Here is a 26508-nt window from a genome sequence, read left to right on the forward strand (position 1 = left end):
AAAATATTAATAGTAATACAAGGCCGACTCAACAGATGACTTTGTGGCACAGTGAAAATGTTAAGAAACAATAGGATGAAAGAATAAATTTAGATAGAAAAAGTAAAAGATTAAAGATAATTTCAAGGTTTCTAGACAGTTGGGGATTTGAAAAAAAATAAAAAGAGAACAATTAACAAGGCTGGAGAGATCACTCAGTGGTTAAGAGCACTGACTGCTCTTCCAGAGGTCCAGGATTCAATTCCCAGGAGCCACACGGCAGCTCACAATGTAACTGCATTTCCAGGGGGTCTGAGCTCCTCACACAGACATACAGGTAAGCAAAACATCAATGCACATAAAATTAAATAAATAAATAAATAAATAAATATCTAAAATGACAGTTAATGGCAGATACCCCCGATCGTTCAACAAGCAGGGAACAAAAGGGTGTGGAGCGCTCACCCCTAAATTGGACATCCTTTCACGGCCCTCACCCCAAAGCTCAGGGATCCTTGAGGAAAAGTGAGTGAAAAGACCATAAAGGCCAGAGGTGGTAGGTGACTTCAAGGCAACAGTATTCCCATATGAACTCACAGCAGGTGTGACAGCCTTCACAGGACCCTTGCAAGCTCCAGACAGACAGAATCCCACATAGAAGATAGACAGTAATCCACTACTAGCTGAGGAGCTGCTGGCATCAGGTAGCCGCTGGGAGAGGGGAAGGCATTTTGCTTTTTTAATTAATGATGTGATCTCTGCTAGGTCAACCACAAGCCAGGGTAGGTCCCAGACCCAGGACTAGCTTGGCAACACAAACTGAATTCAGTGGGAAAGGAGGAAGAAAAGGAAAACGAAGAAGAGAAAGAAAGGAAGAGGAGAAAGAACAAAAGGAAGAGAGACGTAACTTCAAAGTCGGTGGGAAGGGACAGGAGAGTTGAAAGGGTCTTGAGGGCTGGGATGGTGGGTATGCTCAAAATGCACTGGATGAAGCTTTCAAATAGTTAGCTAAAAATTTTAAAGTTTAACAAACTGAAACCGCTCAGTCCACAAAGTGCTTACTGCAAAAGCGTAAGGGACTGAGTTTGCATTCCCAGAACCCACACAAAACGGGGAGTGGGGGCAAACAACTGCTATTCAGCACTGAAGGGAGCAAGTGGGTCTCTGCGATTCATCCCCAGACAGCCTGGCGATCAGGAAACCTGAGCGGCGGCCTCGATTACACGGCTCAGTGTTTGGCTCGCAAGCCTGACCACCTGGGTTTGATCCCTGGCGCCCACGTAAGAGATGAAAGGAAAAAAACAACCCCAAAGTTGTCCTCTGACCTCCATATACTCACTGTGCAACACACATTCTTATACACGTCATTCGTGTGTGTGTGTGTGTGTGTGTGTGTGTGTTTGTGTGTGTGTGTGTGTGTGCGCGCCTCTGGCCTCTATATGTACAAACATGCACTCACATCCATTTGTATCTGTATATTCATGTGCACATTAAACAACACTACACATATATAATATAGTATAATATAATATAATATAATACAATACAATACAATACAATACAATATAATATAATATAATATAATATAATATGGGGAGCCATACAGAGTCAGACCAAATAACAAAGTCAAAAGAATTATGAAATAAAAATTTGTCTTGGCTAGTTCAAATACCATTACTAACAAGGAGAGAGAGAAGGAGAGAGAAAGAGATTAGACTGAGTTTTACTACTAATTATGCCAAGCAGCTATGCTCTATCTGTAAACCCATAACTTCCAGATATCCTGTTTGTCTATTATTATGTAGACTAGTATTTCAGATCACTCACTGTGCACTGTGGACTGATGACCATAAATCAATCTGCACATAGAAGACACAGCACGTTACAGGGCAAGAAAGCATTCGGTGATAAAGGCAGGGAGGAATAATAAACCCTGTACCTCCTCGTCATTCTCGGCCTCCTCTTCAAGTGTGTGCTTCAATATAATGTCATTCTTTTCTTCTAGAATCCTGTCATTATTCACAAGCACATTTTTCCCAAACCTCATATTATTTTGCTTCTGCAGAGCAACACTGAAGCTCTTCTGCTGCTGTGCCTATTTTTGGGATAACAAGATTCATGTTATGTCAAAACTGCTTCTAGTCAAAACCGATGCAACATCCATCTATCCATCCATCTATCCATTCATCCATCCATCTATCCATCCATCCATCCATTCATCCATCCATCTATCCATTCATCCATCCATCTATCCATCCATCCATCCATTCATCCATCCATCTATCCATTCATCCATCCATCTATCCATTCATCCATCCATCTATCCATTCATCCATCCATCTATCCATTCATCCATCCATTCATCCATCCATCTATCCATTCATCCATCCATTCATCCATCCATCTATCCATTCATCCATCCATCTATCCATTCATCCAATCATCTATCCATTCATCCATCCATCTATCCATCCATCCATCCATCCACGTATCCATTCATCCATCCTAACTACCTACTTACATACTTGACAGACCCCTGCTCTCTAGCTAGCTGGACTGGAATTCACTGTGTATCACAGCCTGGCTACAAACTTGAGACCTTCTGCTTCAGCTTCCCAAGTGCTAGGGTTTACAGTTGTCTATCACACGTGCAATGTTTTAAAAAACATTTTTTTAAAATTGTTCACAACACATTCTGTTCTGTGTAATTTTTTTTTTCTTTTTATGTGTCAGGGGTAGAGGAGGCATGTGGCTTTGGGGTCAAACTCCAGCCTCTTTGCTCAGGAATCCTGTTTTGTTTTATTGAGATGAGATTTCTCACTGGGACCTGGGGCTGACAGAGAGGTCTGTCCACAGCTGCCTTCCCAAGTCTGAGATGCAAGCAGGTGCCCCGTCTGGCTTTCTCATGAGGGTTCTGGGGATCAAACTCGGGTCTTCGGGCTCGAGCAGCAAGCGTTTCACCAACTGAGCCACCTCCCAACCCTGGTGTTTTCTCATTATTAATTGTAGGTACAGGCTCTGAGGCAACGTCCACTTCTTTCATTCCTGATTTGTACTTTGTTTTTCAAATACTCTCACTAGGGATTATCAATTTGATCTGAAAAGATTAAGACCCAATCTTTGGCTTTCCTCACTTCCATACTGCATTTTATCTTTTATTATGTTTGTTTCTGTTCTTATTATTGAACTGTACATTTTAATTCAGACTGCATTTTTAATGTTTTTAAAAAGAACAGTTGGGGGGTTGGGAGTGGAGAAATGGCTCAGCACTTGAGAGCATGTGCTGCTCTTGCAGAGGCCTGGGGCTCTCAGCATACCAGGCAGCAGTACACACAGGCAGCAGCACACACAGGCAGCAGCACACACAGGCAGCAGCACACACAGGCAGCAGCACACACAGGCAGCTCCTGCGCATCTGCAACAGTATCGTCAGGGCTGCAGCTCCTCTGGCTGCCTCAGGCACGCACACGTACACACAGACACATGCAACACATAGTAAAAAATAAGATCTTTAAAAAATCTTTTACAAAGAACAATTAAGACCTTACTTAGCATAAAATCACTTCCACTTCTATGGCTGACATTTATTTTGAAGGCGCATCTGGCCCGAAAACACGAGTGTAAAGCCGTGTGGGGGTAAGGGCAGAGTTCAGCTGGCGAGGGACTCAAGGACTCTAATTAAACTGACTTCACTTAAATGTTTAAAATATCTGTAAGTCCAGAGAAAGTAGTGGCAGGATCCATCCTAGAGGAGGACCAGGGATCATAAGGAAGTAAGTTAAACACAACTAAGCACATGAACACACGGTACCCCTGGATAAACGGATAGACTCGCCTGCTTCATAGCTGTCTCCCCTATTTTGTCAGAATGCTTTCGAATGCTTTCCAGAAAGTCCTTGAGATCAGACATGGAGATGTCTCTGATGTCTTCCCGGAGTTTAGGAAGCGTGTCCATCATGAGCTGGCAGAAGCGGTACTGGCTGACCCGGGGGAAGTACACGTTCTCTAGCTGTTCCATTGTTCTGAGCGCAGAGTAATACCTGTGCAGGGTTAAAGGGAACACAGGAAGTCCATGGTAACTTCATGCAAGGCCAGGCAGCGAGTCAGATACTCCCGACTGGAGCTGGGCTCTCGGTGCCAGGACATGTGCCCTAGCATGCACAGGCTGGGTTCCACGCCCAGCACCAGAACAGAACCAACATGAACACTTATCTGTATTACTAAGCACACTTATGTATACGGGGTACACACTACCAGCTGAACACTCATGGCTTCCACTAACACAATCTTCTTTACTTAATTCCTTCTAAATCTGTAACATTCGGAACATTGTCACAGTCATTACAATACCTTACCTGCAAATACACTTCCAAATCACAACATAATACTTAATTATTTACTATGTAATTTCTTACCCTCTCTCCTACCATAACATCTATCCATACAGTGGCACAATAAAAAACTATAGCACAAGTTCCATTCTAAATAAATGTAAAATGTACTTAACATTTTTTTTTAGAAAATTCCATACTACTATTTAATTAGAAGTACATTTAAATGCTTCAAAAGTCTGATGAGAATCACTTATTAAGTGATTTCTTTCAATTCAACAAACATTTTCTTAAACCCCGCGGGGACTTTGGAACGTATCAGGTGTGCAATAATTAGAAAAGTAGAACTTGTGCCCCAAAGAAACTGACACGAATTTTCATGGGTATATTTTTTCTTCTTTCAACCCTGTGAGGTACATTTTAATGGTAGCCAATACTATTTGTATCCTGTAGGTGAGAAATCTGAAACACAGTATGTAACACTTGGTCAAGGTGTCACAGTGAACTGGATCCAGGACTCAGAAGTAGAAATAACACACTTAGGTTGAACTATATACCCTATTGTATTATATATCATATTATATATGAATAGACTAAGTTTCAAAGATCCAGTGAAAAGCTAAAAAATATTTTAAACTGGAAGGTGATGGAGAGAGGCCATACAGAAAGAAACTTGTGACAAGGCATGAGCGAGTACGTGGTGGGGAGATGGAAGAGGAAGAGAAGCAGAAGGACGTGGGCACAGAGAGGCAGGCTGGAGACTGAGGGTGGTGACAATCCATGGCCCTGCAACAGTAAGGGATAGAGGTGCTACCACCAAAGGCCATGAAGACATCCCTAGTCTGGGCTGCTGTCTGGGGTCAAGCTAGTCCAAGAGCCCTTCACCAGATGCAGCATTTTGGAAAGCTGGCCCCACCCCTTACCTTAGCCTAACAGAGCTAGCCCCAAGGCCCTCCCTCATCTGATGCAGTGCTCAGGAAAGGGGCCCAACAGGTGAGCTAGCCCTGAGGGTGTGAGAACAAGAGAGCTTACCCTGCCTGTCCCTCCTTGGCCTGTCCTGGTGTATCTGTGTGTGGGGGGGGTGCCTCCTCCCCTTGAGAGCTGGTCCCACTCTGTGCCGGTTTTGGTACTTGGGAGAACGGCCTACACCTTGCCTGGGAAGCACTGTAGAGCTGGGGGACACCAGCCAGCCAGTCCTGAGGGCGTGCACCCCTCAGCTGAATAATGTTGGCGAGCTGGCCCAGGTGGACTGGGTGCACATCTGGCAGGACGACCAACTCAGCTACCACCTAGTCTCAGATTCAGAGCTTTAAGTTGGCTGAACCTATCATGTACCCTACCTATGAACAGCTGGAGCAAGTGGTGGGGCGGGTCCTGCACATCCAATGATCACCAAGTGATCAAACAAATGTAACAGTCCAGGGACAAGCTGACAGAAAACACCTACTGATGACATGCGAAGAGAGAGACACAACACCACTTACATCACAGACTCACAAAGCCACCCGACTAACTCTAATCATAGGAAACAAATTCCAGTGTCCTAGGTGACTCTGAGAGCTAACCTATACTTTTCATGAAAGGCAAGGAACAGCTGCAGAGCAGGATCACAGAGGGGTGGAGCCTCACATCTGCAGCCCAGCACCGGAGAAGCTAGGAGGGCGTAGGACCACTGCAAGTCTGGAGCTACAAACTGAGTTCCAGGCTAGCCTGAGCTACAGGTGAGACCTGCCTCTAAAATAATGATTACTGGATTCTATTTCTAAATAAAATGGAAAAAAAAAAGAACCACATAAAAATCTTTTATTTTTTTCGAGCAGGAAAGAAAATATAAGATATTTGGAGCATAATGAGGGAAATTTGATTATAATTATTAGATTATATTATTAAAAAAAGAGATAAACCCCTAAACTGGAAGGCAGCTAGCAGTCACTTGAAGACTTACACACTTTTACACTTCAGGTGTCAGTGCTGAGTAAGAGCTTTGGCTCCATGAGAACTGTCCGTGGAAAGCAGGGAGAAGAACCCCCGTGGGCGTGGTAGGGCTGGTAGATTGTTGCTTCTTTGCACGAAGCAAAAACTTTTTCAAGTTTAAGATATGAGAACAAATAACACAGAAGAGAACACACTAATAGTTCATGAACAGAAGACTTATCTTTTCTGACTTACTATATTTTATAAGATAGGAACTATTCCACAATTAATACAAATTGACAATGCCTCCTGAAATCAGGGTACAGCACTAGGAAGCAAGGCGTCCATTGACTACAGGTTTGTATATATATATATTATATTATAATAATTGTCTATAAAGAAAAGTCATTTCCCCAATCCACATGTTGTCTTGTTTATTTGGGATTTCAACTTTGGAACTGTTCATTTTTAAACATCTTAAGCATCATTTTATCAACGCTCCCATGGCGATTAATACAGCATTTCGTATTGCCTTTCACGTCACGTTTTCGAGCACATTTCAAAGCAGAAGTCAGAGGACGCTGCCATGCTGGTCAGCTCACCGCCACCTGTGCTCTGCCCGCAGCCCACGCCCTGCATCAACCCTTCACCACGGTAACACGCCAGGAAGTTAACAAAGCTCGGAATCCCTCGGGTGGCCTATGCGTCCTTTAGCAATTCTATCGGTCGTCCACGTGACTTGTAAGGGCTCATTAAGGCATGCCTACTGCTGCTTTCCTGAGTGATAATGGTAAGCACGCTGCGTGAGAAGGTTAGAGTTCAGACGAAAAGCACAGCTCAGACTCGTAATCCCCTCTGGGCTGGCCCCTGCGAGCCGGCCCCTTCGAGCCCCGTGCTTACCTAAGATTTAAGAGAGCAGAAGCCGACTCACCGTTTCATGCTCATCTGTTCCTTCAGCTTACTGTACATCTCCAGCACTGCATCAAAACAACATTTCAGCATTATGTGAAAAGCGTGTTCGACAGAACAAATTCATTAGTCTTCCCTCTATGCTACCAGGTGGATACTTAACATTCTCAAAAGAAAATGTTCTATGTGTTGAATTAGTAAAAATCATTTGATTTGCACATACTGAACATCATACGCATTGACGTTCAGGCTGGAACACATGTGTGTACACATGTGCGTACTGACACAGGAGCCTAGTAAAAATCATTCTATTCACAAACTACTAACATCTCCTTCCAGAAGTGAAATCAAAGAGAGAAAACTAAGAGACGGTGGGATTCAACTGACCCAACATAGATAGCACAACCATAAAAGAACGAATTCTACAAGGAAATCTACACAGCGTCTACAGAGGAAGAAAACAGCCACACGCTAACAGCAGAGTGAATTACAGCAGTGGTCACAGACCCAGCAAAGAATCTTTATCCATTCCAACCCTTCTACAACCCCCAGGAATATAATTATTCAGTAAAACAATAAACTTGGGAGGTGTATAATTCTAGTGTCTTACACAGTGCCTGGCACGTGGGAAAAGGGCAGGTAGGGGAAGGGGCAGGTTCCAGGTGTGTCAGCGGAGGGCTTTCACACGTGCTTGGAGGTGCTGTGCAGACATCTGTTACACAGCCCATTGAGGCATGCACTGAATCCAGCTGCCATTCCACTGGTACCCACCTTTAGGCTTCTATAAAGTGACAATTGACAAAGCCTTCCATGAGGGAGCTGTCTGTCTTTAATGGTGGCAGAGGTACTGTTAAACCCCATTTGAAGTGTTTCTCAACCCTGAAGCCTTTAGAAAACTGGCATTTTACTTATTCAAGGTGAATATGTAAATCCCTGGTCCACCAATTACTCAACTGAGTGGACTTCTATGAGTTCCAAAAGGAGCTATTCTCATTAGTGAGAAAACAGTAGTAAACTTATCTTCTCCAATACAAACTACTGACAATGCTGACTAAACTTATATCACATAAATAGTGTGCAAGGTGCTCTACTTCCCTGGACATGGAGGGTTAAATTTCTTCCTAAAGAGAAACTACAGGAAACCTGGCACTGAAATAGATTTCACTGACAATCTGAAGAAACAGCGTGTGCCTGCTTTGTTTTGTTTGAATAGGAAACATCCCACTTAAAACATTCAGTCCAGGTAAAGAAAATACTGGCTAGTCCTTTAGAATGTACGTGATATCTCAGTAATATTGGAGCCAGACCAAAACAAAAAATTAAGTCTTTCCACAATAGAGGAGGAAAGGCAAAAGGGGGAGGCCTGCCTAGCATTTTTGATGTTTTCTTCTTACCTTCTTGGCAAAATGAGATTGTGAACAGAGCCAAATCAACATGTTAAGTGACAAGTAGAAAACAATGAAAAAACTAGAGGTAGAAAAGTTAGCAAGTTAGATAAAGGCCGGAAAAACTTAAGGAAAAGACGCTCTCCCTGAGGGGAAGTACGCTGAGGAAAATACAGACAGACAGACACGGAGTTAGGGTCGTAGTGCGAGTGACCCAGATGGTCAGCTATGCAGAGAGGAAAAGCTAAAACAGAGGCGACCTGGGGACATTTACTTTCTAAAACTCATGGAAATCCAGAGAACAGAGCAAACATGAAGGCAAGCAGAGGCGTGGTCAGGAAGTGACCACAGTGAATTTGTAATTCCCATAGTAGAGATGACTACGTGGTATTAGCAAAATATAACTTTCCACAGCAAACACCATCCGATACCTGGGGCTGACTCACCTGGGAGGCATAACTGTAATCTCTCTACTACGGTTGTGATATTCCTCTGCTGGATTCTGCACCGAATAATGTCTTCTGTCTGTACTATCACCTTAGAAAATAAAAGTGTTGACAAGTTTAAACAGTTAAATGGCATCCAAATACTGAGTTCTCTCCCTCCCTCTCTCCATCTATCCATCCATCCTCCATCCATCCATCCACCCACCACTTTCTTACCTCTTTTCCAGCATCTTGAAACCTTCGGTTGGTATCAGTAACCTGCACCTTAAAAATAATTTCACCTTAGTTAGACCAACATGGATAAAGCTGCCCTGATGTAACAGCTCACCCTTGTAATCAGATCATGCTTCATGAGAAACTCGGAACAAAGAAATGCAAATTCAAATTAACTCTACAGCTTGAACTTGAACTTTTGATTGAAAAGAGCTTTTGTTAACTTCAATTGGTTATGACAGTTCTTTTTAACAGATTCTGTGGCAAACTTCTCAAATTTACTCAGGATTTTTGAACTTTACTTGCTTTTCTGAGTCTGTCAAACAATTCAAATCACTGACCCAATTGACCACTGGTCCCTCCTTGACAACTTCAATGAGGTCTATGTGCCATTCACTGTCACAGGAAACGGCGATTGCATTTTACGGTAATTAAACATTCATACTTTCTGAATGCAAACCCTGGGAGGTTGATGAACATCAAACTCAGAAATCTCAATCCACAGCAACATGTTCAAGCTGCAGGTGCAGCCAAAGCTCAACTTGGATTTTCCCACATATTAAGTGACTCATTAGGTCATCGTATGAGGAAGCACATTCTCATTTCTTAAAAATCTCATTAGCTGCAGAACAGAGGTGCTCAGTGACCTCACGACGCTGTCTCTGGTCTCTCGTTATCTGAATATCCTTCACATGATGGTTTTTCTAATCACCATCTTTGCACTCTGTCTGATAAGCATTTTAAATGAAAAGACAAGACAATTCAAATGATTATTTTATATTCTGACTGAGCAAATCCAGACATAGTTTAATAAATAATGCCTCTGATACAGCAAAATATGGAGAGAAATTTACTTTAATACATGCATGAAATCATGTACAGTAAATTTTCATAACATTAGAGGACAGCTTTTAACACTACTGTATTATTGTCTTTTGAAAACCCTGAAACTGTAAATAGGCCCTCCATTGTTCATCTCCTTTCTTAAAGTGCACCCAATGGCCCGCGCACTTCAGTATTGTGTAGTTTAATGAGAATAGAAGCAGGGGTAGTCGAACGTATTCCTACCTTCAGCTTTTCCGCATCCGCCCTTACTTTGAGGAGTTCTGTAATAGCGTCTACAAAGCCCTGGTGATGGAAGTTACACATTTTTTCAATTTCCTTGTCATGATTGCGGATGCAAGCGTCTAGTTTCTCCATAAACTTCTTGTGTGCATTTGGCTGATCATCATATACAGACCTGTATGTACAAGAAAACTAAAGTGAACTTCTCAGTCAGCAAGAGGTTTTCCTATTAAGCTCAATCTCTACAATAACAACAGATAAGCAAATGAAATGGACAGTTATTGCTGTCACAGAAATAATTTTAAGAAAAATATTTCATTTCTTTTTGAGTATGCTAATATTCAATGACTCAGAAGCTCTCTAGATACATCCCTAGGTATCCAGGAATAAAGTCCTGAGGCTTGGGATATATGGGTCAAATACTAGTCTTCGACACACTAAGGCTCAAAACTGAATCAATATTGCAAGTAAGTAATATGGGGGGGACTCATAGCTTTTATAACATTTACTATGTGTCAGAATGTCCTAAAAACTACATATTAATTCTTTCATCTTCACAATAAGTCTATAAAGGGAATGCTGTTATTACCCTTGCTTTTCAAATACATTATTCACTGTGACTGCCACAAACTCCACAATTCAAGACTGATGACTGGAATAAGCATCTTGGTCATCTGGTTCCAGACTTTACATCCTCAAGTATAAGATCTGGTTGTGGCAATGACACGCCTGTAAGCTAGGTACAAAGCTCAGCTCATACTGACTCCACAGAAAGAGTGATGAGACCTTTACTATGCAGTAAATCTGCCTTGGCTCTGGGAATGAACACTTTACAATGTCTTGTCTGTTTACAATGGGGGGCATAACAGTAATGCTTACAATACTGGGGGCCTTGGCTTTCTAGAGGCTGCAAGCCAAGGTCAGCGAGACGGGCAGTGAGCCAGATCCACACAGGCGGTTAGCCCCATTCACATGACTGTACCGTAATAAAAAGCCCGGGCCATCAAGGCTTGAGAGAAATTGACATCAGGGGAAGGCCTGCCCACACAGTGCCACTAGGGAAAGACAAATGGAGGCTCACGCCTGGCCCTCTGCTCTAGCCTGCCCACTGTGCCTTTCCCACTGGGAACCACGGTAAGTACCACGCAGAGCTGAGAGCACACCTGTGTTAAAACAGGCAGCCTGAAGGGAGCTACACCTCCCCAGCCGCTGCCTCCGGTTTGAGGTTCAGAGCACGTTCTGGTTTTGCCACAGGGTCTCTGTCAATCATTTCTGTGTGAAGAAATCTTTTCCTCTGTAGGACAGATAAGGCTGTGGTCCTTGATAGTTACTCTGGGATGGACTCATATACTACTTTGCATTACATTTTAATGTTTATATATGCAATATATTTTGTTTCCCAAACACACCAAAGCCTCTGAGTATAGCGTCATGCCTCCGTTTTTAATGAGTTAAGTACCACCAGCAGTAGAGACAATGCAGGTTGGTAATTAAGAACCTGGGCTCTTTGAATACTTGCCTAGAATAAGATCCTGGCCTCGGTGGATTCTTTTTCATGCATATACGCTTGATTCTACAAACACACAAACATCTTCCAAATTCATATTTCCACCACTAACCTTGCCTCAAACTTCAGTCATATTTCCCCATATGAAAGTCTGATGAGCATTCATCTTCAGTTTACTCAAAAGTGAATTTCTAACCCTGCTGCCCAAGCCTGCTTTTTCCATCATCTCCCTCTTCTTGGTAAGGTCCACTTGTCTAGCTTCTCAGACAAACCCCTGAAATCGTTCCTCATACTTTCTCCCTCTTCTAACCACAAAGGACTGAGCACAAGTCTATGGCCCAGAACAGTATCTGTGAATGACAACATACTACAGTGCCAAAAGGCTGACATGGGCTGGTCAGACCTCAGCGGGGCTGCCTGCTGCCAAATGTGACACTTGAGTTAGAAAGAACCCCAGAACCCCCAAGGCAGAAGGACAGAACCAATTCCCATCAATTGTCCTCTGACCTCCTACCCATGCCAAGGAACATGTACATACATGCACACACACACCTGTGTATATACACACATATACTATATATATGTGTGTGTGTGTGTGTGTGTGTGTGTGTGTGTGTGTGTTTCTTTTTAAGTTGGCCACCTCTAATCCAGCAGCCCTATCACATCCACTGACATCACCCTAGTCTCAGCCAACAACATGTCTTGCTTTAAAGCATCACAGCGGAGATACAGATGCCGACTGAGAACATACCGCACCCTCAGGCTTCTCATGACGGCCTCATTACATAGTCACTACCTCCATACAGCACAGGCTCTGCCGGGAGCCCACTTCAAATGCAGCTGGGGAAGACTAACACGTAAAGTTTAAAGTCGGATAGAACACAGCCAAGACTTAATCCCAAATTTACCAGGCCCCATATAATTTAAAACCATTGTTAACAGACTCTGCGGTTAGCAGTGGCGCTCAGCACCATGGAGAAGGACGGGGAACCGCCAGAAGGACCAGCAGAGAGGCTGCAGAGCAGAGCACCTTTGAAGACCTGCAGCTGAGAACACTCAGTAGGGCATCCCCAATATGCACTAATGCACCCATCAGGTGCAATCAACCAGTGAGCAGAGAGAGGCGGCAAGAACTTTGGCATGGCTAGTTGTTACAGATGCACAAAGTGAGGAGCAGGATACTAGGAGAAAATGCTGAGGTCCCTCCCGCACCCACCCACCCACTCCCTCCTGCCTCCCCACCCTGGCTTTCCTCTTCACTGGGGCATGGAGCCTTCACAGGACCAAGAGCCTCTCCTCCCATTGATGCCTGACAAGGCCACTGTCTGCTACATATGCAGCTGGAGCCATGTGTACTCTTTGGTGGTTTAGTCCCTGGGAGCTCTGGCGGGTCTGGTTGGTTGATATTGTTCTTCCTGTGGAGTAGCAAACCCCTTCAGCTCCTTCAGTCTCCAACGCCTCCCCAGGATTGTTTATATCTACAGGAAGTCTAACCGAGCGCCTACAAACACACACACAGTGGTAAATATGACCCAGCAAGATAAAACATGAGAATGCTCATAAACGCTACACTGCTCCACAGTCACTAAAGGGACACCTTTAAAAAAAAAACTTTTAATGATTTATTTTAATTGTATGTGTATCCATGTTTTGCTTGCATGTATGTTTGTGCACCATGTGAATGCAGAATCCATGATGTCCAGAAGAGGGCGTCAGATTCCCTGGCTCTGAAGAGAGTTATGAGAGGCCATGAGAGGAACCAAATCAAGGTCCCTGGGGAGCAGCCAGTGCTCCACACACAGTGATGTCAAGGTAAGAGCCAGTCACCCTTTCAAAAGCTTAACACAATCAGATCTTCTAGCAAGGTTCTGTGCTACACAACAAAAACACTGGTGCAAAACTCAAAACTTCACAAACACCTTGCGATTTGAAAATAAACATGATTTACACTACACCAAGGATTGTATTCCCATATTTTAAGTTCAGCAACTAGAGATGCACAAAAACATCTCTTACAAATATTTAACTTTGTAAGCACGGGCAGAACCCATCCTCGTCTGTATCTCACACGCCAATGCCAAGCGTTAAGGTATAAGCTGTCCTGTAATATTTGGTCAACTAGTATTATGAGGCTTTTGTGAAGGCAAGAGAATTAGCTTTCACAGATGCCTTTTTGAATCATTTGTATAGGACTCCACCTAGTGGTTTGAAATAAATTTAACATCTAAATGTTATAAAGGGTGAAGTGAAAATTAATGCTTTCATTACCAACTGTAATCTGATAAACTGGCAAGCTTCAGTGTTTTGATAGGTGCTACGTTTTGTAAACAAAATGAGATAGAAACACTTTATGGTTTTATTTTGGTTAAGAAAAAGTCTTGGGGCTAGAGAGATGGTTCAGCGGTTAAGAGCACTGACTGCTCTTGCAGAGGTCTTGAGTTCAATTCCCAGCAACCACATGGTGGCTCACGACCATCTGTAATGGGATCTAATGCCCTCTTCTGGTGTGTCTGAAAACAGCGGCAGTGTATTCACAGACATAAAATAAAATAAATAAATCTTTTTTTTAAAAGTATAAATCTTAACAAAAGAGTAAGTCACTAGAGGGCACTCTTCACCCAGCAATCTTATGACTGCATTAAACATCGATCCAACAGTCTGACCTCTGAGAAGTAGAAAAGCAAAACAAAAATAAGATTTCTCTTTGGGTTTTGTTGTTTGTTTGTTTGTTCTTTGCTGACATGGGGTCTCTCTGTAATTCTGCCTGTCCTGGACAAGGCTTACCTTGAATTCATACAGGTCTGCCTGCCTCTGACTCCTACGTGCTAAGATGAAAGGTACGCACCATACCTGGCTAGAGTTTTCTTTTTAAAGCCATTTTTATCTTGTTACTTATTACTTAAAAATAGGCATTTGAATGTCGAAACAGAACTAACTATAAACCCAACAGGAATCTCCGAACTCAAGCTTCTGTAAGAGTGGTCAGCAGGGCACAGGAGACACCTTTATCTGTTACTCACCACCTGACTTTCAGTTTCTATACAGTACTAAAAGAGCACACACAAAAACAGCTTTACTAAATGTTAAAGTCACTATTTGACTTTAAAATAAATATATAAAAAGTATGTGTATTATATATTCCAAACACTGATTTAAAAATTCAGCACTGACTTTAATTAAGTGAATTGAGTATCAAACTGTGCTTCATTTTCTAGATCAGCATTAAATACCTACAAATAAACTACTTTGTTAAGTGTTTGTGTGGATGATGCTAAACTCGTGGTTATTTTACTAAATAACCAAAGCTTTCTAACAGAGGTATGAACTGCTTACCCCGCTTCATCTTTTGTATTTGTTGTGATATGTACGTGTGTGCGTGCACATGAACCTGCGTGCACATGAACCTGTGACATGGTGCACACATAGAGGCCAGAGAACAGTTTGAGGGAGCTGGTTCCTTCCTTCCACCATGTGGAGTCCAGGGATTGAACTCAGGTCAGCAGCAGGTTAGCAGCAAGCCCCTTTACCAGTTGAGCCATCTCATCAGCCAATTTGTACAATGGCATTAAAAAATTCTAGAAAACACCACATGATAATATAGAGATAAGTCTCTAAAACCAAATTAAAATGGGAAGACTATGGGAAACAGCCCCAATTCTGCAATGCTGATTTCTGCAAGCTTTCCTCCCAAACCATCTATAACATTGTACGCTAAAAATTATTATGACAATAATGCAAATCAAAATTAAGGTATCCTGAAACTGGCTGGGTATTCAAACCAGTGAGGTATTCTCTGGGTGCAAAGTAATGATTGTTTCTAAGAACTTTGTGGGAGGGGCTACAGAAACACAAGATCTGACTTCTTTTGTTAATTCTGGAAAAGACTTCTTATTTACAGAACACGCATTCTTTGTATGTTTGCCCACGAAACAGTTTATCAAGTTTGCTACACGTGCTCTTAAGACCATTTATAAAGAGGCTAGTGACAAAGCTCAGGGGTGAAGAGCCCTTGTTCTTACAGAGGACTCAGATTTGGCTCCCAGCACCCACATGATGGCTTAAAACCATCCATAACTCCAGTTCCAGGCCCTTTTCAGAATTTTGTGGCACCAAGCATCACGCACCTGGTACACAAACGCATACATGCAGACAAAACACACATAAATCTAATAAAATTACTTTCATGCTTTAAGATAATGGCAACCTGGATCCTCATGTTCACTTGAAATCTGAAATATTCAAATTTTTTTTCTATAACAGAGCTAACATACCCCATCCCACTTCAAGGTGAGAAATGCTGGGGACTGAGCCCCTGGCTCAGCAAACACATTAGAAGACTTATCTGGCTTGCCTGAGCTCCCCAAAGAAGCAAAGACCAACAAACGAAAGGCATTTTCTTAAATTTCTGATGTTGAATTGTATTGGCCTGTGTTCCACTGTGTGGAGTTCCTGTAACCCGCTCTCATGGATAGTACCCTCTCCCCGTGTACAGGAAACATTAGTTAACATTAGTTAACATTACTTCCTGTACCGAGCTGACTCCTATGACATTAGCGCTCTCTCCAGCACCGGGTAACAGTACAGCACACCTACTAATGGACGTCCTCTGGGAGAGCTGAGGTGTAATCAGCCAGCACAGACTAGGCAATAGACTTCCTCCTTCCTGTTGTCACATTCCTGACCACAGAGATGTCTCTTCCTGTTTACTTTTGGTAAAATGCAAAGGGTGAGAAAGGGCAGCACCCAAAGAGAGTCACTTTATTTGTCCCGTAGAGTAAACAATTGCTGACATCATGTTAAATGTAAAAGCCTCCAACAATTAAGTAGATCAGTGTAAGTGGATAGAGACTACTTCCCTAGAGCCATTTAGAAAATTTAACAAAAATATCAGCTGGTATAGGGCAGACCCATTCTGCCAAACAGCTTTAGAGTCGAACTATCTCACTTTGTCCCTCGCAGCAACATTAGTTTACAGCTAAGAAGAAATGTGCTGAAGAGTTGGCTTCCCATCAAAACAGCAATAAGGCTAGAATAAGAACATAAAAATAAAGTCTAGAATCTCTTTTAAATCCACTCTTTAGAACTGCTGTGCTAACAGGAAAAACACAAAATTCAAACAGCAAAACTTCTCTGAAACTGGAACAGGAGAGCTCAGAATATATGGACTCCAGCCACGGCAAAATCAGATGTAAACTAAGATCACTGGAGAAAAAGCTAACACGTTAAATGGTTATATCAGTTAAGCAAAGGGTCCAAATTCAAAAAGCCAGAAAGGGAAGAGAGGAAGGACGCCTCAATCTCCTGATTGAGTACAGAGCGACAGGAAATCATCTGCCACTACACCAAAAGGCAGGCTTTAAACATTCAACAGAACAAGGCCCGGACGACTTCATCCGTGAAATGCCTGCCTTGTAGGCACAGCAACCTGAGTTTGATCCTAAGAACCCACATTTTAAAAGCCAGCATGCTGGCACACACTTACAATACCAGGGAGAAGAGACAGGTGCATCCCCGGGGCCAGCTGGCCACCCGGGTCAGCCTAAATGGCAAGTTCCAGATGAGGGGGAGATCCTGGCCCAGGAAAAGGGTGGCTGTGCCAGTAGAATGGCAGTCAGTCAAGGCTGGCCTCTGGTCTCCACATGCACATACACACGTATACACAAACACGCACAAATGTACACACATGCACCAACAACAGGCAAGCCGCTAGTCTAAGTGGGTGTCAGTGACTGACCTCGTAACTAACCAAAGTTAGAACTCATGAAAGAGTTACCAAAACAGAACAATGATTTAGGGGGATAAGTTAATATAAGACAACGTCTTGACCATTTAGGGACAGAAAGCCTCAAACAGACTGATTACTGCAGAAGAAACAGAGTGAAAAGACTCCTCTAGGCAGCAGGTTTAGTTAATGTTTATGCAAAGCACAGAGACGCTACACTGACTCAGTCTGTCCCAAGGAAGCAAGCAGCTCACCTTACCAAGAGGAAACACCCTAAAAACCCCCAGCACACCTACTCCCAAAGCACGTTAACATCAATCTCCACCACCAAGCTGCTGTTCTGCAATGGCAGGAATGTTCTAGTTAACAGGAAATCCAGTGCCAATTTAGCCACTGTTGTAGCAAGCAAGCACCCAAAGGAGCAGAAAAGTACGGGACAAAATTTAGCCTCTTTGTTAAAACCTCCCCTAGCCCCAGGGCAAGAGCTATCCTGCTGAGGGCCACTAGAGCTTCCCTGGCAGTTAGGGGACAGACAGACTGACTCTCATCTCAGCAGGCCGCTCCAACCCAAAGTGCTCAGGATCGAAGGTGTCTCTTAGCTTCTTCCTTCAGATTTTGAGGAACATGCACATATGTAAGACAACACATCTTAGAGAAGGGGACATGAAATACACTTAGATTTCTTTACACCTCCTACACAGAACTGAAATGTAACCCAGGACTATTTCTGGTAACTGCACATAAAACAAACCATGGTGTGGGACCTCCCCCTTGTGGCATTATATTGGTCTCAAAAAGTCCCAGACTTGGGGGCATCTTGGAGATCAGATTTTTCAGATTAGAAACACTCAACCTGTACTGTGTTCAACTTGTGCATTAGAATATTAAGTCAGAAAACAAAATTTAAAAAATCTAAGATTTAAGAAATGAGAAGAAAACGGTAAACACTTTTCTAACTGCATAATTATTTACTACAGGTTGAAACGTCCCTCAAGGCCAATGTTGTAAACACGTATTCCCCAGCTGGTGGAGCCTCTTACGGATGGAGCCTAGGGCTGGTAAGATGGCTCAGTGGGTAAGACACAAGCCTGACGGCCTGGTTTCCATCCCTGGAGCCCATGTGAAGGTGAGAAGGAGAGCCACCTACACACAGTTGTCCTCTGACCTCTACACATATGCTGAGCACATGTACCACCTCCTGCATAAGCAATAATAATAAATAAATGTGATTTTTCATTGAAGTGGGACCTAGCAGGTCACAGGGGTGGGTCTCTGAAAATGATTCCTGGACCCCGACTCACTTTCTGGCCCTGCAGGATGGGAGAAGCCTTTACACATTCCTACTGCCATGGACTGAGAGACTCTACCTTGTATCCCCTGCCATAAAGACCTAAAATCCCTTAAGCCATGAGCCAAAACAAACTTTTCCTCCCATTTGTTGTTTCTAATATTTTGGCCACTATACCACAAAACACACACACACACACACACACACACACACAGGGGTGGGCTTGGGGCTATAGCTTTGGGGGGGTAGGAAGTATACAGCCTATATTCTTTGCTTCCTGTGTGTGAGTAAAGTGTGATCACCCAGCTTCCTGCTCTTACAGCCAAATGATGCCTTCCCTGCTGAGGACTCTACCCCTTTAGAACCGTATGCTAAAATAAGGCCTTTCTTTCTTAAGTTGCTTTTGCTCATATTTTATCACAGGACCACAAAGATATTTTACAAAGCCCACCCGATAGAATTAATGGGGGAAACTTAATTTACGTGTAAATGATAAAACTTTAAATAAGCTAATGGTCAAAACGTTGGCATCCAGGGCTGAGGATGTAGCTCAGTGATAGTTTGCCTACTTTGCACAAGGTCCTGAGTTAAATCTCCAGCACTGAGTAATGGGAGGGGACAGAAATACAGGTATCACCAGTGTTTGTAGAGGTGTGAGTGTGTGTGAGTGTGTCTGTGTATGTGTGTGTGTGTATGTGTGTGTGTGTGTGTGTGTGAAAGAGAGAGAGAGAGAGACTGTATGACTGTGTATGTATTACTTACATGTCACTATAAAAAAATGCCTGAAATAATTAACTATAAAGAAGGGTTTATTCTGGCTCAGTGTGGGAGGCCACTGCTTTGGGCTTGTGGAAAGACAGCACACTGTAGTAGAAAACATGGCATAGTAGGCAGAGCAAATCTGCTCTCCTCATCAGTCAGAAAGTAAAAGAGGAAGAGGTCGGGGTCCCACAGCACCCTTCTAGGGCATGACCCTGGAGACCCAAGTACCTCCCACTACACCCCATGTGAGGGACATTACTGGTTGTCATTTTCACTATTCTATCCAGAATGAACAGAACCCAAATGGCTAGGCACACCTGTGAGGGATTTTTTTTTTCCTTAATGAAGTCATTTGAAGTGGAAAGATCCAGATCTTTGAAGATCCATCTTTCATCTGGGTCACACCTGCAGGCAGCCTGTATAAGTGGAAGAAGGAAGCTTGTTCTCTCCTTTCCTGCTTGTTCTGGATAGCAATTCCATTCCTTCACTGGCACTGGGAATTCCTGAGTATACTGAAAACCAGCCAAGACATACAACCTTGTGGACTAAATAAGTCACTGGATACTTGGACCTTCCACTGACGACTGGTAGACAACCATGTTGAACTTGCTAAACCACAGCCTGTAAGCCATTATATAAGCCCCCATTTATACACACACACACACACACACACACACACACACACACACACACACATACATTCAGTCTATAAGTTCTGTTTCTCTAGAGAACTCTGACTAACACATTCCACCTCTTAAAGGTTTCACCACTGTCCAAGACAACCACCCTAGGAAAGAAGCCTTTAACAAATCAGCTAAACCATCTCTATGCATGCTTATCTGTGCATGCACAGAACCAGTTTCTTAAAAATGGGACTGTGGTCTACATCCCTCTCCCCCCCACTGCTTTGTTTGCATTTGTTTATTTTCTTTTTAGTGGTATTGCGGTCAAACCAGGAGCTTCAGTGCATATAAGCGAACACCTATCACTGAGTTATATCCCAATTCACAGACTACGCTCTAAGAAATGCATCATTAGATAAGTTTGCCACTGAGTACTGAGAACACTGCAGTTTATTTACACAAAACCAGGTGGCACAGCTTACACACATCTAGCTGTATAGTATACACTATTTTTTATTTCTTCCTTTACCATTTTATTGGAGACAAAACGGTAGACTACATGCTTAGCAAACAGGAGACTGTGATTCAATGCCCATTATCACTCACATGACCCTAGGCTTACCTACGATTATCAAAATCATTGTCCAGCACCCCCACATCCTGTCCCACTGGAAGGTCTTTGTGGGCAATAATATGCACAGAGCTGTCATCTCCTATGACAATAATGCTGTCACCTGCTGAAGAACCTAGAGCTGTCTTACTGCTAACTTTAAATAGAAAGGCAGAATCTAAAATGGTGATCTGGGAGGTAGAGGGGTGGTTCATAGGTTATGAGTTTCCTGCTCATCCAAAGAACCCAGGTTCAATTCCCAGCACCCACAGGGCACTTTAGGACTCCAGCTCCTACGTATCCAACACCCTCTTCTGGCTTCTGCAGGTACCTGCAGTTCATGTGGTACGATAACTTGGGCAGGCACAAACATAGACAGACCAATAAATAAACAAACCTCTTTAAAAAAAATAAAATAAATTTCAAAAGTATAAATAATAAACCACTAACAACCACCAATAAAACACAATTGTACAAGGTTTACTCTTACTTGACCGCAGCATAGATTTCATCACAATTATGAGACTGGTATATTGTGCTATGACATCATTAATAGAAAAACTCTATTATAACTCTGTCACATTCCATGGGATCACCATCATGTATGTTTGTCATGGATCAAATTGTCTCCACAAGGCACACAACTACAACTACACAAAATCTTAAGAGCTCTAAAGTCTATTCATAGAAAACTTTTTAAATCATAATATGTTCTTGGATAGGCAATCTTAAAATTGCCAAGATGTTATGTTCTCCCTAACTAAGCTATAAATTTAGCTCAGTCTCAAAGACATACTTCCAAGGGTCTGTTTTAAGAGCTAGGCAAATTGATTGCAGAGTTCGCTTGAAGAATGAACTAGAAGAATTACCAGAAAACCCCTTTTAAAAATGAGTAACGAGGTGGAGATAGCCCAACCAGCTAGAACAAAGAACAATGAGTAAGGAGGTGGAGATAGCCCAGTACAACAAAGCCTCCATGGCTAAAAGGGTCTGTTACAGATGGGAACAGACATGACACATTAATAGAGAGAAACCAGATTCAGTCCTCCTGTGAATGAAAATTAAATGCTTGATAATGGCAACATCTGGAGTCCATGTGGAAAACAAATCTACCTTTTAATAATTAGTGCTGAGACATCTGGATTGTGGGATTGCAGGCTGGTACAACCACTGTGGGAATCAGTCTGGTGGTTCCTCAGAAAATTGGACATAGTACTACCTGAGGACCCAGATATACCACTCCTGGGCATATACCCAAAAGATGCTCCAACATATAACAAGAACACATGCTCCACTATGTTCATAGCAGCCTTATTTATAATAGCCAGAAGCTGGAAAGAACCCAAATGTTCCTCAATAGAGGAATGGATACAGAAAGTGTGGTGCATTTGCACAATAGAGTACTACTCAGTTATTAGAAACAATGACTTCATGAAAATCTTAGGCAAATGGATGGAACTAGGAAATATCCTGAGTGAGGTAATGCCCCCCCCCAAAAAAACTCACAAAAAACTCCCACATGGTATGCACTCACGGATAAGTAGATATTAGCCCAAAAGCTCAGAATACCCAAGATACAATTCACAGACCACATGAAGCTCAAGAAAAAGACCAAACTGTGGATGCTTCTGTCCTTCTTAGAAGGAGAAACAAAAATATTCACAGGTAGAAACACAGAGGCAGAGTGTGGAGCAGAGACTGAAGGAAAGATCATCAGAGACTGCCCTGCCTGAGAATCCATCCCATATACAGCCACCAAACCCAGACACTATTGCTGATGCCAAGAAGTGCTTGCTGACAGGAGCCTGATATAGCTGTCTCCTGAGAGATGCCAGATCATGAAATACAGACATGGACACTCGCAGCCAACCATTGAACTGAGAACAGGGTCCCCAATGGAGGAGTTAGAGAAAGAAATAAAGGAGTTGAAGGGGTTTGCAGCCCCATAAGAGCAACAATACCAATCAACCAGAGCTCCCAGGGACTAAACCACCATCCAAAGAGTACACATGGATGGACCCATGGCTCCAGCTGCATATGTAGCAGAGGATGGCCTTGTCTGGCATCAATGGGAGGAGAAGCCCTTGGTCCTGCCAAAGCTTGTGCCCCAGTGTAAGGGAATGTCATGGCAGGGAGGAGGAAAGGGGTGGGTGGAAGGTGGGTGGGGGAGCACCCTCATAGAAGCAGGGGAGGGAAATGGGATAGGGGTTTCATGGAGGGAAAACCAGAAAAGGGAATGACATTTGAAATGTAAATAAAAGTATATCCAATAAAAAAAAATTTAAGGCTGGAGAAGTGGCTCAGTGGTTAAGGGCACTGACTGTTCTTCCAGAGGTCCTAAGTTCAATTCCCAGCAACCACATGTGGCTCACAACCATGTGTAATGGGATCTGATGCTTACACTGAGTACTCATATAAATAAAATAAATAAATAAAATCTTGAAAAAAATTTTAAAGACATCTGGATTGGTAAAGATATAGGATCAAACTAGAGTCATTCCTTACATTGTAATCTCAGGAATTCTCAACAAGAATCAGATGTGAATATAAAAAAATGAAACCATAAAAGAAAACACAGCTGAACTCCTTTACATGAGCACAGACTTCTATACGATGACGAAATGCAAAAGCAAAAAGAATTTTTTTAAAGTTGTATTTTTTTTTAAGATTTATTTATTTAGTATATGTGAGTACACTGTCGCTGTCCTCAGACACACCAGAAGAGGGCATCAGATCTCATTACAGATGGTTGTGAGCCACCATGTGGTTGCTGGGATTTGAACTCAGGACCTCTGGAAGAGCAGTCAGTGCTCTTAACCACTGAGCCATCTCTCCAGCCCTATATTTTTTTAAAAAAATAAATGAAACTTTTGCATGAGGAAAAAAAAAGAGTAACTACCGGAAAACAATAAAATGGGGGAAAAAATGTTCCCAACTAACGGCATGAAAGTGTTTTGGTTTGTTTGTTTCTGTTTATGGTTTCTTTTTAATATTTATTAAATTTGTTATTTGACGATTTCATCTATGTATATAGTACCTTATTATTTCCTGTTATTGCCCCTCCTTTTTACAGATCCCTTTCCCACATCCATGCCTTTCTGCTTTGCTTTGTGACCTCAGACTTTACCTGGTCCTGTCTCTGTGGCCACAGGTTTGGGAGTGTCCACTGAAGCCTAGTGGGCTCACTGCATGGTACACAGCAGGAAACAACCCTGCTTGTCTCTCAGAATCTATCAGTAGCCAGTAGTTCAGCAGGGAAAGGTAGCATCCTCTAGCCCCTCCTAATCCATGATGGGCTATTGATAGGTCCAGCCCTGTACAGGCCCAGTTCAGGCAACACAGCTGCTGCAAGATCACGTTTGCAGTGACATGACATGCCTCAAGTATCTCCCATCTGTTCTCTGTGTCTACAGGCTCTGACAGTCTTTCCACTCCGTCTTCCACAATGTTTCCTGAGCTTTATACGGGAAGTCCAGGTGCCCTATTAAGGACTGAGCGCCAAACTATCCATTATTCTAAGCACTGAGAACACTTACCCGCCACTGTGAAAAGAAGCTTCTCTGATTAAGGATAAGAGTAGCATTTGTCTATGAGTATATTTGGACTGCAGTTTGGTATCCTGACAATTTAGCTACACCAAAGTAGTGAAATTACCCAGGAAAGTTACACTAAAGTAACCCAGGCCAAGAGAACAAAGCCACAGATCTCTCTGATAAATGGGTCCTAGCTTTGAATCTTTAGTGTCGTGTATTTAACTTGGAGTGTCTGTAGAAGCTAAAAAAAAAAAAAAAAAAAAAAAAAAAAAGTCCACTTTGTGCATGAGGGGGAACAGGGAGCAGGGGCTGTGACCAGTAGAACATAGGTGATTTAAAAACAGAAAGAGGGAACACTGAGGGTAGACAAGTTTGATCAGAAATTGGGCCTGTAGGACAGAGAAAAAGAAGGAACAGGAAGTGGGAGTTAGTTGAACTAAAAGACATATGAAAAAGCCACATGGAACCCACTACTTTGTAAGCCAGTTTTAAAAATAAGTAAAAAGAAAATTGGTTCAAGAGAGAGATAGCTTGCATGACTCTAGATAATTGTTTCTAGAAGCCACTGTTTATCAAACAAAAACTCCAGTACTAGATAATGGGGTCCCTCTTCATATGGTCAGGGAGGCCCCAGGGGCCTTTCCATTTCTCTTGGTTGCCCACCAGAACTACACAATAAGACCCTGCCTCTGAAGACACCTTGGGTGCAAGCAATACAGACTGCAAGCTAGAACTGAGCTGGAAGCTTCCTCTCTGACACGTAGAAGATAAGGAAGATAAGACCCCAATGGTCTCCACTAGATATGAGCCCTACAAACTACAACGGCAACCTTCGAGGCAAGTGGTTCCTTAATGGTGCGATACTGGCCCAGTGTTATGGAAGAGTACCTGCTTGAACCTGAGGCCTGCTCCCCAGGAGGGAATGAATACACACATGGCACGTTATACATAGTGTATTCATTCCCTCATACACAGAAGTTTCTAGAAACCTCTGAAAGTGTCACCAGCTTCTACTGTTTGTTTTGTTTTATTTCCATCAAACTAGGATCTTTCCCCTCTCAAAATTATGGGACCGGTCACAAAACCAAGCACCAACTGAGAAACAGAAGAGACTCTTGATCAAAAATGAGACGCACGGGAAACAGACTTGAACATCAGTTTCTCGGTGTGTTGGAGTCAGGAGGCACAAGTGATAAAAGAAGTGAAGAAAATGGACTGGCTAAGTAAAGGAGAGAACAATCGTGTTGCTTCTGGGAAAAAGCAGACATTTTCCAGGAATTTGGTTAAGGATTTTATATCCACCAAGGGCTAGGTCTGGCGTCTGGATCAGTAGGTTGTTTTTGTTTCGTTTGCTCCGTGTATGTGTTGGGGGGAGGGTGGCGGTAATATGCACATTACTGAGCTTATACCTATGCACGGGCACCTGCGAGGATGCCCACAGTCCACACCGGGTGTCCTTAACTGCTATCCACCCTGTCTCACCAAGTCCAACAACTTGGTAATCTAACCTTAAGTCCCACCCTTGCACAAGCAAGCCCTTTCCTGAGCCGTCCAGCTCTCTGAATCTTGGACCAGTGAGCTTTTCTATCTCTGTGACTCTCGTGGCTCTTGACTGAGGTTACTGAAACAAACTTAATCAGGAAGGTTTTACCTATCGTTCTGTCTGTAAAATGACGATGTGAAGGGCACTGTCCCAGTGGCTTACTGATGTAAATACGCATTGAAACCAGGGAAAGCCAAGCACAGGAGTGCACACCATTAGTCCCAGCACTCAGAAGGCTGAGGCAGGCGGTGTTACAGAAGAAGTTCAGAACTAGCCTGGACTACAACTGTCTCAAAGAAAGAAAAAGTAAGTAACTTAATAGAAAACTCAAAATTTCATTAAAATAAGGAAATTGGACTTTCACTATATTAAATGTACTAGTTGAAAAAAAAATCCTTCTACAGAAATTAACCCTGAAATATTTGAATGTTCAAGGTTTCATGACAATAGATCTTTGGCAAAAACAAAAACAAAAACAAGACAAAAACAAAAAAAAAACCTAGTTTGATAATTAATTTATAACTGGCTATTTCAACTAAGATTCTCCTAAGTATGTACGTTCTGACAAATATATTAGCATTACTCTAATAATATTTAAGATTATAAGAAGGCACGCGTGGCTGAAGAGATGGCTCAGTGGTTAAGAGCACTGACTGCTCCTCTAGAGGTCCTGAGTTC

The 26508-nt window shown here is 42.7% G+C and overlaps 1 protein-coding gene across 1 annotated transcript in view; it reads right to left on the reverse strand.

Moving 5' to 3' along the window:
• Positions 1 to 26508, reverse strand: part of EXOC6 (exocyst complex component 6) — a 133057-nt gene that overhangs the window by 101861 nt on the left and 4688 nt on the right. The window contains exons 2-7 of the mRNA XM_080911470.1: positions 10246 to 10417; positions 9181 to 9228; positions 8965 to 9055; positions 7156 to 7201; positions 3815 to 4019; positions 1919 to 2074 (exon numbers count right to left, since the gene is read on the reverse strand). Of these exons, the coding sequence (XP_080767596.1) occupies positions 1919 to 2074; positions 3815 to 4019; positions 7156 to 7201; positions 8965 to 9055; positions 9181 to 9228; positions 10246 to 10417 (718 nt within the window). The remainder of the gene's footprint in view (positions 1 to 1918; positions 2075 to 3814; positions 4020 to 7155; positions 7202 to 8964; positions 9056 to 9180; positions 9229 to 10245; positions 10418 to 26508) is intronic.

This window comes from Micromys minutus (assembly GCF_963924665.1).
Source record: "Micromys minutus genome assembly, chromosome: 2".
Lineage (NCBI taxonomy): Eukaryota > Metazoa > Chordata > Mammalia > Rodentia > Muridae > Micromys > Micromys minutus.